Raw genomic sequence first — 13302 nt, forward strand, 5'->3', positions numbered from 1 at the left:
GGCGCTGATCCAGAGAAAGACGTGTCATATCATTACAATTACACAGCGTTTTAACCGCCTAATGCTTAATTCCTTTTTTAGACATGTAAATACACACAAATACTAGGAAAACAATACATTTAGAGTTTGTAAAACACATGGAAGTCTATGGAACTCTTACAATCCATTCAAATATAATTGGCAAATGTGTTTTATTCATATCAGATACACATTACACGTAGTGAAAGTAACAATAAAGTAGAATCTTTTCTTGTCTAAGTATACCAGACACTTACTTGCATGTATTTGGGAAGTAACTGGTGAATTTACGTGCTGAATCCTGCGTGTTCTGCGTTTTATGAATTAGGAAAACACGCCTCATCTTTTAAACACGCAAGATCTTTTAAACTCACGAGTGAAAGGTTTTTCACTTTTTTTTTGGATCATTCATTTTTCCATCTGAAGTCATGTATAGCTGCACTGCAAAAAAAAAAACTTTTCTTTCTTAGTCATTTCATCTGGTTTCCAGTTCCATATCTAAAAAATCTTAAATCAAGAACAGACAAAAAAAATGATATGAGAAAATGAAGTGATGCTTAAAGCTTCTGTGTGATTATATCTCATTAAGAACTATTCTTACTTACCCCCAAATAATTCAGCTTGTTTTAGGTAAACAATCACTTAATTTTGAGGTGTTTTTTTCAGAAAACAAGACATAATTTATTTTGCTATTTTATGTGTCTAGTATGCATCTTGATTAAAAAACATTTAGATATTTAAATTGAAAACAGGACAAAACTACTTAGTTTACTATTATTATTATTATTATTATTATTATTATTATAACAGCTCAAGGATGAGCTTTTTTGAATAAAGAGTTGGAAATTAATGCTTTTCTTGTTTTTTGATTCATCGATTAATGAAAAAAAATCAGATTAATCTATTATTAAAATAATCGTTAGTTGTGCCCTAATCCCAAACTGTCTGTCGACAAATGTAGATTTGTACAACAGCGCACCTCTGTTCACGCAGATCCACAGTCACGTGCACATGAGAGAGTGACATCGGCAAAAAGAAATGCTAAATCAAAACTTTAAAGTCCTGAATCACTATTGGAGAACTTTGTATGCTGAAGGAGAGATGACACCATGGCTGAAGTATTTCTTTTAGACAGGTAATGGTATGTTTTAAAACTATTCTAGTCACCCAAAGCTGATGTAGATTTAGTTGTATTATGAATGGATTATATGCACAGAAGTGTTGTTCAGCCACTGAAATCTTTCTGCGAACATATTAATGACTATTTTCAGTTTCACAAGTGACCTTTTACAGCATCGATAATGTAGATTTATATTAGTTTAACAACAAAACATCAGTAAATAGCACTATTCCCCTAGCCTGCTTTACTAAGTTGAAGGTGGTTTAATATTCACATAGGTTTATTTTTGAGAGAGTGGGACCAGCGATCCTTACATGCATAAAATGTTGCACATTATGACAAGTTTTGCTTGTTAACTACAAAACTGAAACGGTGCTAGATATAATACAGTTTTTCATTAGGATTATAAAGTTTTAATTAGTATTATAAAGTACTATAAAGTTTTCCAACTGGAGGATGACATGATCTAGTGGGTCTCTGTCATCTATAATGTGCATGTTCAGGATTTTAGGAGGCATGGCTTTGGACGACAAGGAAGGGATAGTTTTTGAAAGATATTATGCTAACCGGTTAGCGTTTGGGCAGATCACCTACTGAACCTTTACTGGTTTCCAACATTCTTCAAAATATCTTTAGAGTCCACCAAAAAAGACCATCATAAAAATTTGAAGTAATTTAAATGTTTTTATGAATCCTTTTTTTTTTTTTTTTTAGTTGTGGTACTTTGTTTTTTACAGTAATGCTATCAAATGGCTTAGGTCAGGGGTGTCCAAACTCGGTCCTGGAGGGCCGGTGTCCTGCACAGTTTAGCTCTAACTTCCTTCAACACACCTGCCTGGAAGTTTCTAGTATACCTGAAAAAGCTTGATTAGCTGGTTCAAATGTGTTTAATTGGGGTTAGAACTAAAATATGCAGAACACTGTCCCTCCAGGACCAGGAGTTTGGACACCCCTGGCTTAGGTAGTCTTATGGATATCTCAAAAAAATTGTTCGAATCTTCACCATTCAAGATGCTATTGCATTTCGGCACAACCACACTCACTGGCAGAGCCATGATAACAAAATGCTAATGGCTGTTGTAAAAACAAATGGGAGGGGCTACTCTAGTCCTGTACTCTAGCCCTGTCTTCACGGTTCAGTTTTAATTTAGTCACATGTCGAACAAAACTGCAGTTCAAAACATTTCACGTCACCTTTTAAAGCCATAATTTTCAATGTAATGTAAATGTTTCAATGTAACGTCATACAGAGTATTGACAGAATGATCAACATTTTTTGGCAAACTATTCATGTTTTTTTTTATAAAAGTGAAAGCTACAAAAACAAATGACAAACATTTTATAAAGAAACACGCAATTATTTTGAAAATAGGCTTATTTTACAATTCACCTTGAGTTAAACAGTTCAGTTTTACTATTTTTAATGCATTTAGCCAATTCACGGGTCTTGTGGGAGCACTTTTAGCTTAGCATAACTTATTGAATACCACCAGTATCTTGCTTAACAGATCAATTTAATTCAATATTTTTTTTTCCTATTTAAAGCTTGATACTTCTGTAGTTACATAGTGTAGTAAGACTGACAGAAAATGTTGATATATTTCAAGCTCGATATGGCTATTCTCATTACTGTAAGGAATTTTGCTGCCGTACCATGGCTGCAACAGAAGCAATGATATTACACAGTGCTGTTACCTACTACGGACTATTTTCAGGTGCTGTGTATTATCATTGTGCCTGCTGCAGCCATTGTATGGCAGCAAAGTTTATTGATTACACCAGAATGATAGTTTAATCCGATTCAATGCTTTATGCTAAGCTAAAAGTGCTCCTGCCAGACCTCGAGTTAGGCTGAATGGACACATAAATAGTAAAACTCAACTGTTTAACTCTAGGGTTCTTGTAAAATGAGACTTTTACAAAAAAAAAAAAGTCAAGTGTTCTTTTATGCCTTCATCTGTGAGCTACACAAAAAACACTTTGTTTTTATATATACTAGTGCATTGGGCTTAGTGTTCAACAACCACTTCCAAAATAAGTGCTGTACCTCTTTCGTAGGATGATTCGATAGTCTGAACTGTGCAGGCTGGTGATGGACACGTAGGGCAGCTCAAACTCCTGCAGTTTTCTCACGTCTGGACACACAGCGGGAGGTCGGAGAGGTTTGGATGAAGCAACAAGAGACCAGATGAAATGTATGAGTGCCTTCAGACTCAAGGACATTTGGAGAGTAATAGCAATGACAACAAACAAAGTGAGATGGGGGAGAATCCATCTGGCTAAAGCCATAGAGGGCACAATAACATGTTTATCACTTTGTGCAAGAGAGAGGAGGAGAAATAACAGAAGGAGGGAACGAGGGAATAAATGCTGCAGCTGTTAGAAAAAGACGTTTTTCTCTAGAGTTGGGAAACAGGGAGAAGAGGGTCGAACTGAAATGGGCACTGAGCTTTTAGAAACATTAAAAACAGGAGTGTGAAAAGAAGAAGAGGAGGAGACGACAGTTAGATCTATAGCATAATGCATGCCGTCACAACTTTTCATTCTGCTCTTTGGCTTACCCTTTCAGTGCTCTGACATTAGACAGCATGTTAAGACAAGAATAGTATTATGTAATAGGAATGTATTATTAAAGACATATGTACATATGTACATCATTAAAAAAACATGTTTCTGTTTGGTTTGTATGGTTGTCACTGTAAAGATGTCAAAACAATGTTTTACATGTCAAATAAAAATAACATGAACAAACATAACATAATATTACACTAAACATAAACAATATTTTAATACTATTCAAAGATTTGAGATTTTCATTATTTATTAAAATGAATACAGTGTTTATAATGTTTATATTTACATAATGTGTCTTTGCATGGGAGTCAGCTGCTCTAACAAGGAGGCTAAAGACCCTGGCCTCTAGCGTCTGCTGCTAGATAATCTTTAGAGGTCAGAGGAGTGAGGTTTGCCTGCATAGCACTTTGCTAGCTGGCCTCCGTTAAACTCAACCCCCTTACCTTACTCCCATCCCGGACGAGCCCCTATGTGTAACCCACCAGTCCTACTGCACCCAACCCGCTTTGAGCTAGGGTTGAACCAGTGATTCTTTGTATAAGAGTCAGTTGCTTTAACGAGGACGCTAAAGACCATAGCCTCTAGCGTCTGTTGCTGGAGCACCTTTAGAGGTCAGCGGAGTGCATACCGCTTCGCTAAATGGCCTCTTTTACACTCACCCCTCTAAACCTCATTACAGGTGACACATCTTGTGTATTCTATTGTCTTTGGCTGGGATTAAACAGGCGATTCTTTGCATGGAAGTTGGTTGCTCTAACAAGGAGCCTACAGACCATGGCCTCTAGCGTCTGTCACTAGAGCACCTTTAGAGGTCAGAAGAGTAAGATTTACCTGCATAGCACTTTGCTAGCAGGCCTCGGTTAGACTCATCCCCCTAAACTTCACTCCCATCCCGGATAAGCCCCCACCTGTAACCCACTGGTCCTACTGCACCCAACTTGCACTGAGCTGGGACCAAGTCCATTTAAGGCAAGCCATTTCACTGGGCGGCCGTCTTCGAAACACCTCTTGGGCAGTATGCTCGGGCATTCTGTCTGAATGGGGGAAACATTAAATTCTCCAAAATTGCTTGGCAAGCTTATGATTACATTTTATATTAGGAATCACCAATAAAATTAAACAAAAACTGTCACTTTATTTTAATTTCTAAACATTCTAATCACACAAAATCTGCAGAAACTCACGACTGGAAACTCAGTCGAGCCGGAGCTGAACTCCTGTCGGACAACATCTCCAGACTACTTCGCACCATCTGACTAGCAGGTAAAAATTCACAAAATTCACACTATAGCCACCTAGACTCTTGTTCACCCCACTTAAACATCAGTAACGCATATCTGGCGAATCCTATAGAGACTGTGTCTGTTCCTCGTATTATTAGATTAAGAAATAAACGTACTGTGTGCTCCAGGAAAAATCTAGTAAGAATCAAACCAGAAAAACCAGTAGAAAGTGAAAATACAAATTTCGTAAAACTTGGTCTCCTAAACATCAGGTCACTTGCACCTAAAGCACTTATCATTAATGAAATAATAACAGAAAACAATCTTAATGCACTCTGTCTCACTGAAACCTGGCTGAAACAAAATGACTATATTAGCTTAAATGAAGCAACTCCTCCAGGATTCTTATATAAACATGAGGCTCGTCAAACTGGTCGTGGTGGTGGAGTTGCATCAATCTTTAGTGATTTCCTTAATATTAAACAGAGAAACGGACTTATGTTTAGCTCCTTTGAAGTATTATCGCTTAATGTTCAGCTTCCAGATACTATACAAAAACCTATGTTATCTCTCGCTTTAATCACCATATATAGACCCCCAGGACCCTATGTCAAATTTCTAAAAGAATTTGCTGATTTTATTTCTGACTTACTAGTCAAAACTGATAAAATGCTAATTGTAGGTGACTTTAACATCCACATAGATGACGCTAATGATACATTAGGGCTCGCGTTTATGGATTTAATACACTCACTTGGGATAAAGCAAAACGTTGTGGGTCCAACCCATCGCTTAAAGCATACATTAGATCTAATTCTGTCTTATGGAATCGAGGTTATTGACGTAGACATTATACCACAAAGTGATGATATTACAGATCACTACCTCTTACTATATAAGCTATGTTTACCTGAAATCAGCAAACCCGCTCCAATACTCCGCCCTAGTAGAACTATTGTTCCGTCAACTAAAGATGAATTTATAAATAACTTACCTGATCTCTCTCTATTTCGTAATGCACCCGCAAACTCAAATGATCTTGATGTAGTAACCAGCAGTATGGATGCCATCTTTACTAGCACACTAAATACTGTGGCACCCATCAAATTAAAAAAGGCTAGAGAGATTAAAACTATACCATGGTATAATAGTCATACTCGTGCGCTCAAAACAGCAACCTGCGCCCTGGAACGTAAATGGAAAAAAACTAATTTAGAGGTCTTTAGAATTGCGTACAAAGACAGTATGTCCAGCTATAGGAGGGCTCTAAAATCTGCCAGGACCGAGCACCTGCGCAAACTGATAGAAAATAATCAGAACAATCCTAGATTTTTATTTAACACCATCTCTAAATTAGCAAATAATCGGTCATCCTTGGAACAAACTACTCCACCGCAAATTAGTAGTGATGACTTCATGAATTTTTTCAGTAATAAAATAGAAGGCTTTAGACAGAAAATAGGAGATGCCAAACTTTCTGCACCGGCTTATACTCCAAATCCTGTAAATATTTCATTAAATCATAATAATAACCTACACTGCTTCAAAATCATAGAACATGAAGAGTTAGTAAAAATTATAAATAGCTCTAAACCAGCTACGTGTATGCTGGACTCAATTCCAACAAAATTACTGAAAGAGCTGCTACCTGCTATAGGAGAACCTCTTCTTAACATTATCAACTCTTCTTTATCTATAGGCCATGTTCCAAACTCTTACAAGCTAGCTGTTATTAAGCCTATTATTAAGAAACCGCAACTAGACACCAACAACTTAGCTAACTATAGGCCTATTTCAAATCTTCCATTTATGTCTAAAATACTAGAAAAAGTTGTTTCCACTCAATTATGCTCTTATCTGCAGACGAACAATATTTTTGAAGTGTTTCAGTCAGGTTTCAGGGCTCACCACAGTACAGAAACCGCCTTAGTGAAAATAACCAACGATTTACTCTTAGCTGCTGATCGAGGGTGCGTCTCGCTATTAGTTTTACTCGATCTTAGTGCGGCATTTGATACCATTGACCACAATATCCTCATAAATCGTTTAAAGTCTACAGGTGTCCAGGGACAGGCTCTACAATGGTTTAAGTCATACTTAACTGACCGCTACCAGTTTGTAAATCTTAATGGACAGCCTTCACAAATCTGCCCAGTAAAGTATGGGGTGCCTCAAGGATCAGTTTTAGGCCCTTTACTGTTTACAATTTACATGCTACCTCTGGGAGACATTATTAGAAGACATGGGATCAGCTTTCCCTGCTATGCAGATGATACTCAATTATATATTTCAACTAAACCTGACGAGACGTCTGAACTTTCTAAACTAACTGAGTGTATCAAAGACATCAAAGACTGGATGACCAACAATTTTCTTCTCTTAAACTCCGACAAAACAGAATTATTACTTATTGGGCCTAAATCTTGCACACAGCAGATCTCGCAACTCAATTTACAATTAGAAGGATACAAAGTTAGCTTTAGCTCTACTATAAAAGATTTGGGTGTCATATTTGACAGCAATCTAACTTTTAAAAACCATATATCCCATGTCACAAAAACTGCCTTCTTTCATCTGAGAAATATCGCTAAATTACGAAATATGCTATCCATCTCAGATGCAGAAAAGCTAGTCCATGCTTTTATGACTTCGAGACTGGATTACTGTAATGCTCTATTTGCTGGCTGCCCAGCATCCTCTATTAACAAACTTCAATTAGTACAAAATGCAGCAGCCAGAGTTCTGACCAGGTCCAGAAAATATGATCATATAACCCCAATTTTATCCTCCTTACACTGGCTGCCTGTTAAATTTCGTATTGAATTTAAAATATTACTTCTCACCTATAAAGCTCTAAATAATCTAGCTCCTGTTTATCTAACCAACCTTCTGTCTCGCTACGAACCAACTCGCTCCTTAAGATCTCAAAATTCAGGGCTTCTGGTAGTACCTAGAATAGCAAAATCAAGTAAAGGAGGTCGAGCCTTCTCTTTCATGGCTCCTACACTCTGGAATAGCCTTCCTGGTAATGTCCGAGGCTCAGACACACTATCCCAGTTCAAAACTAGATTAAAGACGTATCTATTTAGTAAAGCATACACTAAGTGCATCACCTAGCGGGTTCCACACTGGCTTCTACATCTTGCTTATATACACTATGAACAGCAGCTACGCTAATTATTCTCTTTTCTCTATTTTCACCTGGGGATACTCATCCCGAGGTCCTCAGATTAGGCGGAGTCACTGATTGGATCCAAGACCAGCGACGTGATGATCCCAAGGATTCCATATCCGGGACCAGGCCATATCCTGAGCTGCTGCTGCGCTGATGTTCGTGGGGAGTGGAGAACATGAGTCTGATTCCAGCGACGCTCCAGGGACAGACGAGTCTTCATTGAGGCCATCTTCCAGCATAAACCACGGCGAATGAAGTTCTGCACAAGACTTTTGGCCAGCGGAGAAATTAAAATGGTCGTGTCCAACTGAGTCTGGTTCTCTCAAGGTTTTTTTTCTTCACTCCCATCAGGTGAAGTTTTTTTTCCCTCTCCGCTGTCGCCACTGGCTCGCATGGTTCAGGATTGGTAGAGCTACGCATCGATGAATTTGCTCTTCAGTGTTTGAACTCTCAGTAATGATTAAATCACACTGAACTGAGCTAAACTGAACTGAACTGAACTTAAACACTTAAACCTGAACCACACTGTTCCAGTTACTATGACCATTTATGTGAAGCTGCTTTGACACAATCTACATTGTAAAAGCGCTATACAAATAAAGCTGAATTGAATTGAATTGAATTGACTGGTCCAAGCCCCTCCCCCGGAGACTCATCAGTCTTTAGCGATGACTGCTTGGCTCCTGTACTAGAAGGTGGAGCTTCATTCGCCATGTTGACCGTTACATTTTTCCCCATTCAAAACTACACAAGTGAAACATCTTGTGTTTTCTATAGTCTTTGCCTCAGATCAAACAGGCGATTCTTTGCATGGGAGTCGGTTGCTCTAACAAGAAGGCTAAAGATCATGTGTCGCTAGAGCACCTTTAGAGGTCAGACGAGTGAGATTTACCTGCATAGCACTTCGCTAGCGAGCTTCTGTTAGACTAAACCTCCCCTAAACCTCATTCTCATCCCGGACGAGCCCCCATGTGTAACCCACCAGTCCTACAGCACCCAACCTGTGCTAAGTTGGGATCAAACTGGAGATTCTTTGCATGAGAGTCTGTTGCTCTAACAGAAGGCTAAAGACCATGGCCTCTAGCGTCTGTAGCTAGAGCACCTTTAGAGGTCAAAGGAGTGGGGTTTACCTGCATAGCACTTGGCTAGCTGTCCTCTGTTCGACATAAATGTCATGATTGGTTGTGCAATAATACATCACAAATATATAAATATAACACTGTAATTTGTATTTATTTCAGTTTTAAGTCCAGACATGTTTTTGGCACTGAATTGTTTATCTTAGCTTCACCATCAGTTAGTCGACAATCAGGTTCTGTTTGCAGACATTTATTTTCCACAATTTTTTATTATTATTATTTCTTTCACCAGTGAATATTTCTGCCAAGATCGGGCAGTATGCCAAATCATATTTGGGAAGGATTGTACAGGGGTCTGTATTCCATCATATCTGACAAGATTAAGCCTTTTTTTAGAGGAGGATCTGGCAACAGAGTGGGAGTTGTGCACAGCTTGTCATTCCTCAAGGATGCGTGATGATTCTCCGCTAAACGCAGTCAAACAATGACAGCTCGTATAAAATGGAGACACGGAAAGTTCTATAAACAAAACGACTGCATTTTATCCAGACAAGGAGAGCCATTGCCAGACATCTGCATAAAATCACAAATGCCCCCCAGTTTCGAGAACAAGAAAGAAAAAATAACAAGTCCACTTCCAATAAGTCTACGGCTCTCCTAGGGATTCATCCTTTGAAAGATTTTCAGCTCTGTAATGTAATGAAGGCAGAATTGGAAACGGGACAATTGTGGAAAAAGGTATTCTTTACAAATCCACTTGCTCTACGCACTAAACTAAAATGACATGCATTGCAAAAGAAATGAAAGAATCTGGACTCAGGAAACTCGATAATTTTGTCTCTAGGGGGTTTTCATAGAAAAATGATTCACACAGTCCTGGTCATTCGGAAAAGACGCTTGAAGCCAGAATATTGTTAAATATGATGTGGAGCAAGCGCAACTCCTCACAGTGAGAGTTTAATCGCTTTCATTTCAGATAGAGCAAGTCATATTTTTTCTGTGTAGAGCATTTCAGGCCATTTGCAATCAATCAATACAGTGACAACCAATTTGAATACCGCTGCTGCTGCATTTACTCCTGCCAGCAAAATCTCAACAAACATTGTTTATAATAGACTAAGGAGGAAAACCACATCTATTTCTAGTGAAGCATTGTTCAGATTGTGTGTTGTTTTTCAACCTCTAGGGAACCATATTGCAGTGCTCTTCTTCTCTCCCAGAGTACGTTATGTATTACTTTATTTCAAAACCTGATAGAGGCATCATATTGCTTAGAGACAAAATATTGATTTCTTTTTTGCTGGTAGCATCTTTAGTATTCTTTACATTTTATGAAGTGAGTATGAACGGCTTTCCTGTGTAAACATCACTGTCATTATTTTTCTAAATGACTTGTTCTTTACAAAGATAGCACACCTAAAAATAAAGATATTCTGTTTATTTAATTACGCTCAGGTCATCCAAGGTAAACAGCCCTCCTTTAAATTTTTTGTCTTCTTTAAATATTTACCAAATGATGTTTAGCAGAGTAAGGAAATTTTCATAGTAAGTCTGATAATATTTTTTCTTCTGGAGAAAGTCTTAATTGTTTAATTTTCAGCTAGAATCAAAGCAGCTTTTAATTTTATTAACACCACTTTAAGGTCAAAATTATTAGCCCCTTTAAGCTTGCCTAATTACCCTAACCTGCCTAGTTAACCTAATTAACCTAGTTAAACCTTTAATGTCATTTTAAGTAGAAGTGTCAAAAATTATTTACTGTCATCATAGCAAATATAAAATAAACCAGTTATTAGAAATTAGTTATTAAAACTATTATATTTAGAAATGTGTTAAAGAAATCTCTCAGTTAAACAGAAATTGGGGAAAAAAATAAACAGGGGGCTAATAATTCTGACTTCAATAAATACAGTGGTTGACTTTTTCAGTAAAACATTAAAGCTAACATAGAATGAAAATAGGGATATAAATAGGCATAGGGATGCAACAATTATAGATTTTGGTTTGTACAATAATAGTCTGAGGAATAATCACAGTTTCACAGTTATCACGATTATTATGCATTCATTCATTCATGTCAAAACCACTAGTTTAGAAAATCATATGAAAACTCCTATTTTAAAATGTTATTTAATGTTGCTCAGTAAACAATTAATACCATATTACCATATATAGGAGCATTGTTTTTGTTTACATCCCTCAAAATGGCCTATATCAAAAGGCTTTGCAAAATATATTAGTAAATAGTAAATTAGTAAAAAAATATTATAGTAAAAGTAACCTGCATGATTTAAGGTATCATTGATGTTTCGGGCTAAAAGAGTAAGCAACAAGATGCATACCAAAAATTAATCTTTAAGGCCTGGCTATTTCAAATCTCCATCCCTAAATATGACTAAAAATAACAACAATGTTTGCTTAACAAGCATCACAGGCCTACAGCAGAGCTTGCACGCAAGCCAACAACAGCTTGACCAATGTTTCGTCTACTTGACCTCAGTTTAGCTTTGAGACGTGTGGGCAGCATCTCAACAGAACACACACTTCTCTTTTGAGCTGCCAGGACTGCATTTACAGCCAGTCCGGAGGAAGAGTGTTGACTTTCAGATGCCATTTACTGACAGCCAAGCCACTTTCCAGATGAAGCCAGCAGGCCATATCTACAAACAGCAGATTCCTAAGAAATATTAAATAAAAGCCTAACAAATGAAAGACATCTGATCATATACTCACACGTGCAGCTGCCGTCAGCCCTCTCCTGAACCAGGAACAGGCTGAAATATCCCACCAGCTCGTCGGGAAGGTCAAGCTTTGAGGCCACCGCCTGATGACAACATTAAAACACTATCAATCCACACTGCTCTTTTTATTACCCAACAATGGATGACAGTAAAGCAGTTAAACAGCTACTGTACACATTCATTATGCAGGCAAATCACACAACACAGACTTGATTAAAACATTTTATATTCTTTTTGTCAAAATAAACTTTTACTTGTGCTGCTAATTTTTGTTTAGGGTGAGAAAAATGTTAGGCTACCTATTTTTAAGATTTACTTTTGCCTTTATTTGATAGGACAGTTCGATGACAGTAAATGAAGTGGGAGGGAGAAGGGAAAGGCATCAGAAAAGATCAAACTCGATTAAAAATCAATAGCTGTTGTGCTATTTGTTGGCACCCATGTTAGGCAATGTTATTAAAAATATTGCTCTTAACAGACCTTTGTGTCTTACGTAACTAATGCAGTCACAGAGTCTGTTTTCAGCCAATAAAATTTACAGACCACTTTATTAGGTACACCTGTCCAACTGCTCGTTAACGCACATTTTTAATCAATCACATGGCAGCAACTCAATGCATTACAGAGTGTAGACATGGTGAAGACAATCTGCTGCAGTTCAAACAGCATCAGAAAGGGGAAGAAATGTGATTTAAGTGTCTTTGAACGTGGCATGGTTGTTGGTGTCAAATTGGCTGGTCTGAGTAAGGTGGAATTTTCACGCACAACCATCTCTAGGGTTAACAGAGAATGGTCTGAAAAAAAGAGAAAATATCCAGTGAACGGCAGTTCTGTGGGGACAAATGCCTTGTTGATGCCAGAGGTCAGAGGAGAATGGCTAGATGGGTTGGAGCTGATAGAAAATCAACAGTAATTCAAATTACCACTCGTTGCAACCAAGGTATGCAGAAGAGCATCTCTGAGTGTACAATGCGTCCAACCTTGAGGTAGTTGGGCTACAGCAGCAGAAGAGCACACCAGGTGCCACTCCTGTCAGCTAACAACAGGAAACTTATGCTACAATTCTCACAGGTTCACCAAAATAGGACAATAGAAGATTGGAAAAACGTTGACTGGTCTGATGAGTCTCGATTTCTGCTGTGACATTCCGATAGTAGGGTCAGAATTTGGCATTAACAACGTTGAAGCATGGATCCATCCAGCCTTGTATTAACGGTTCAGGCTGGCAGTGTAATGGTGTGGGGGATATTTTCTAGGCACACTTTGGGTCCATTAGTACCAATTGAGCATTGTGTTAACCCCACAGCCTACCTGAGTATTGTTGCTGACCATGTCCATCCCTTTATGACCACAGTGTACCCATCTTCTGATG

The 13302-nt window shown here is 37.9% G+C and overlaps 1 protein-coding gene across 5 annotated transcripts in view; it reads right to left on the bottom strand.

Annotated features, from left to right (window-relative positions):
* snx17 (sorting nexin 17) overlaps positions 1–13302 on the bottom strand; it is a 75539-nt gene that overhangs the window by 21449 nt on the left and 40788 nt on the right. For 4 of the 5 annotated variants that reach the window (XM_087297710.1, NM_001045157.3, XM_087297712.1 and 1 more), the window contains 2 exon segments: positions 11923–12013; positions 3186–3273 (listed from right to left, as the gene is read on the bottom strand). In XM_087297710.1, the coding sequence (XP_087153836.1) occupies positions 3186–3273; positions 11923–12013 (179 nt within the window). 5 annotated transcript variants of the gene reach the window in all.

Source organism: Danio rerio, chromosome 20 (genome assembly GCF_052040795.2).
Source record: "Danio rerio strain M-AB ecotype USA chromosome 20, GRCz13ab, whole genome shotgun sequence".
NCBI classification, from domain to species: Eukaryota; Metazoa; Chordata; class Actinopteri; order Cypriniformes; family Danionidae; genus Danio; species Danio rerio.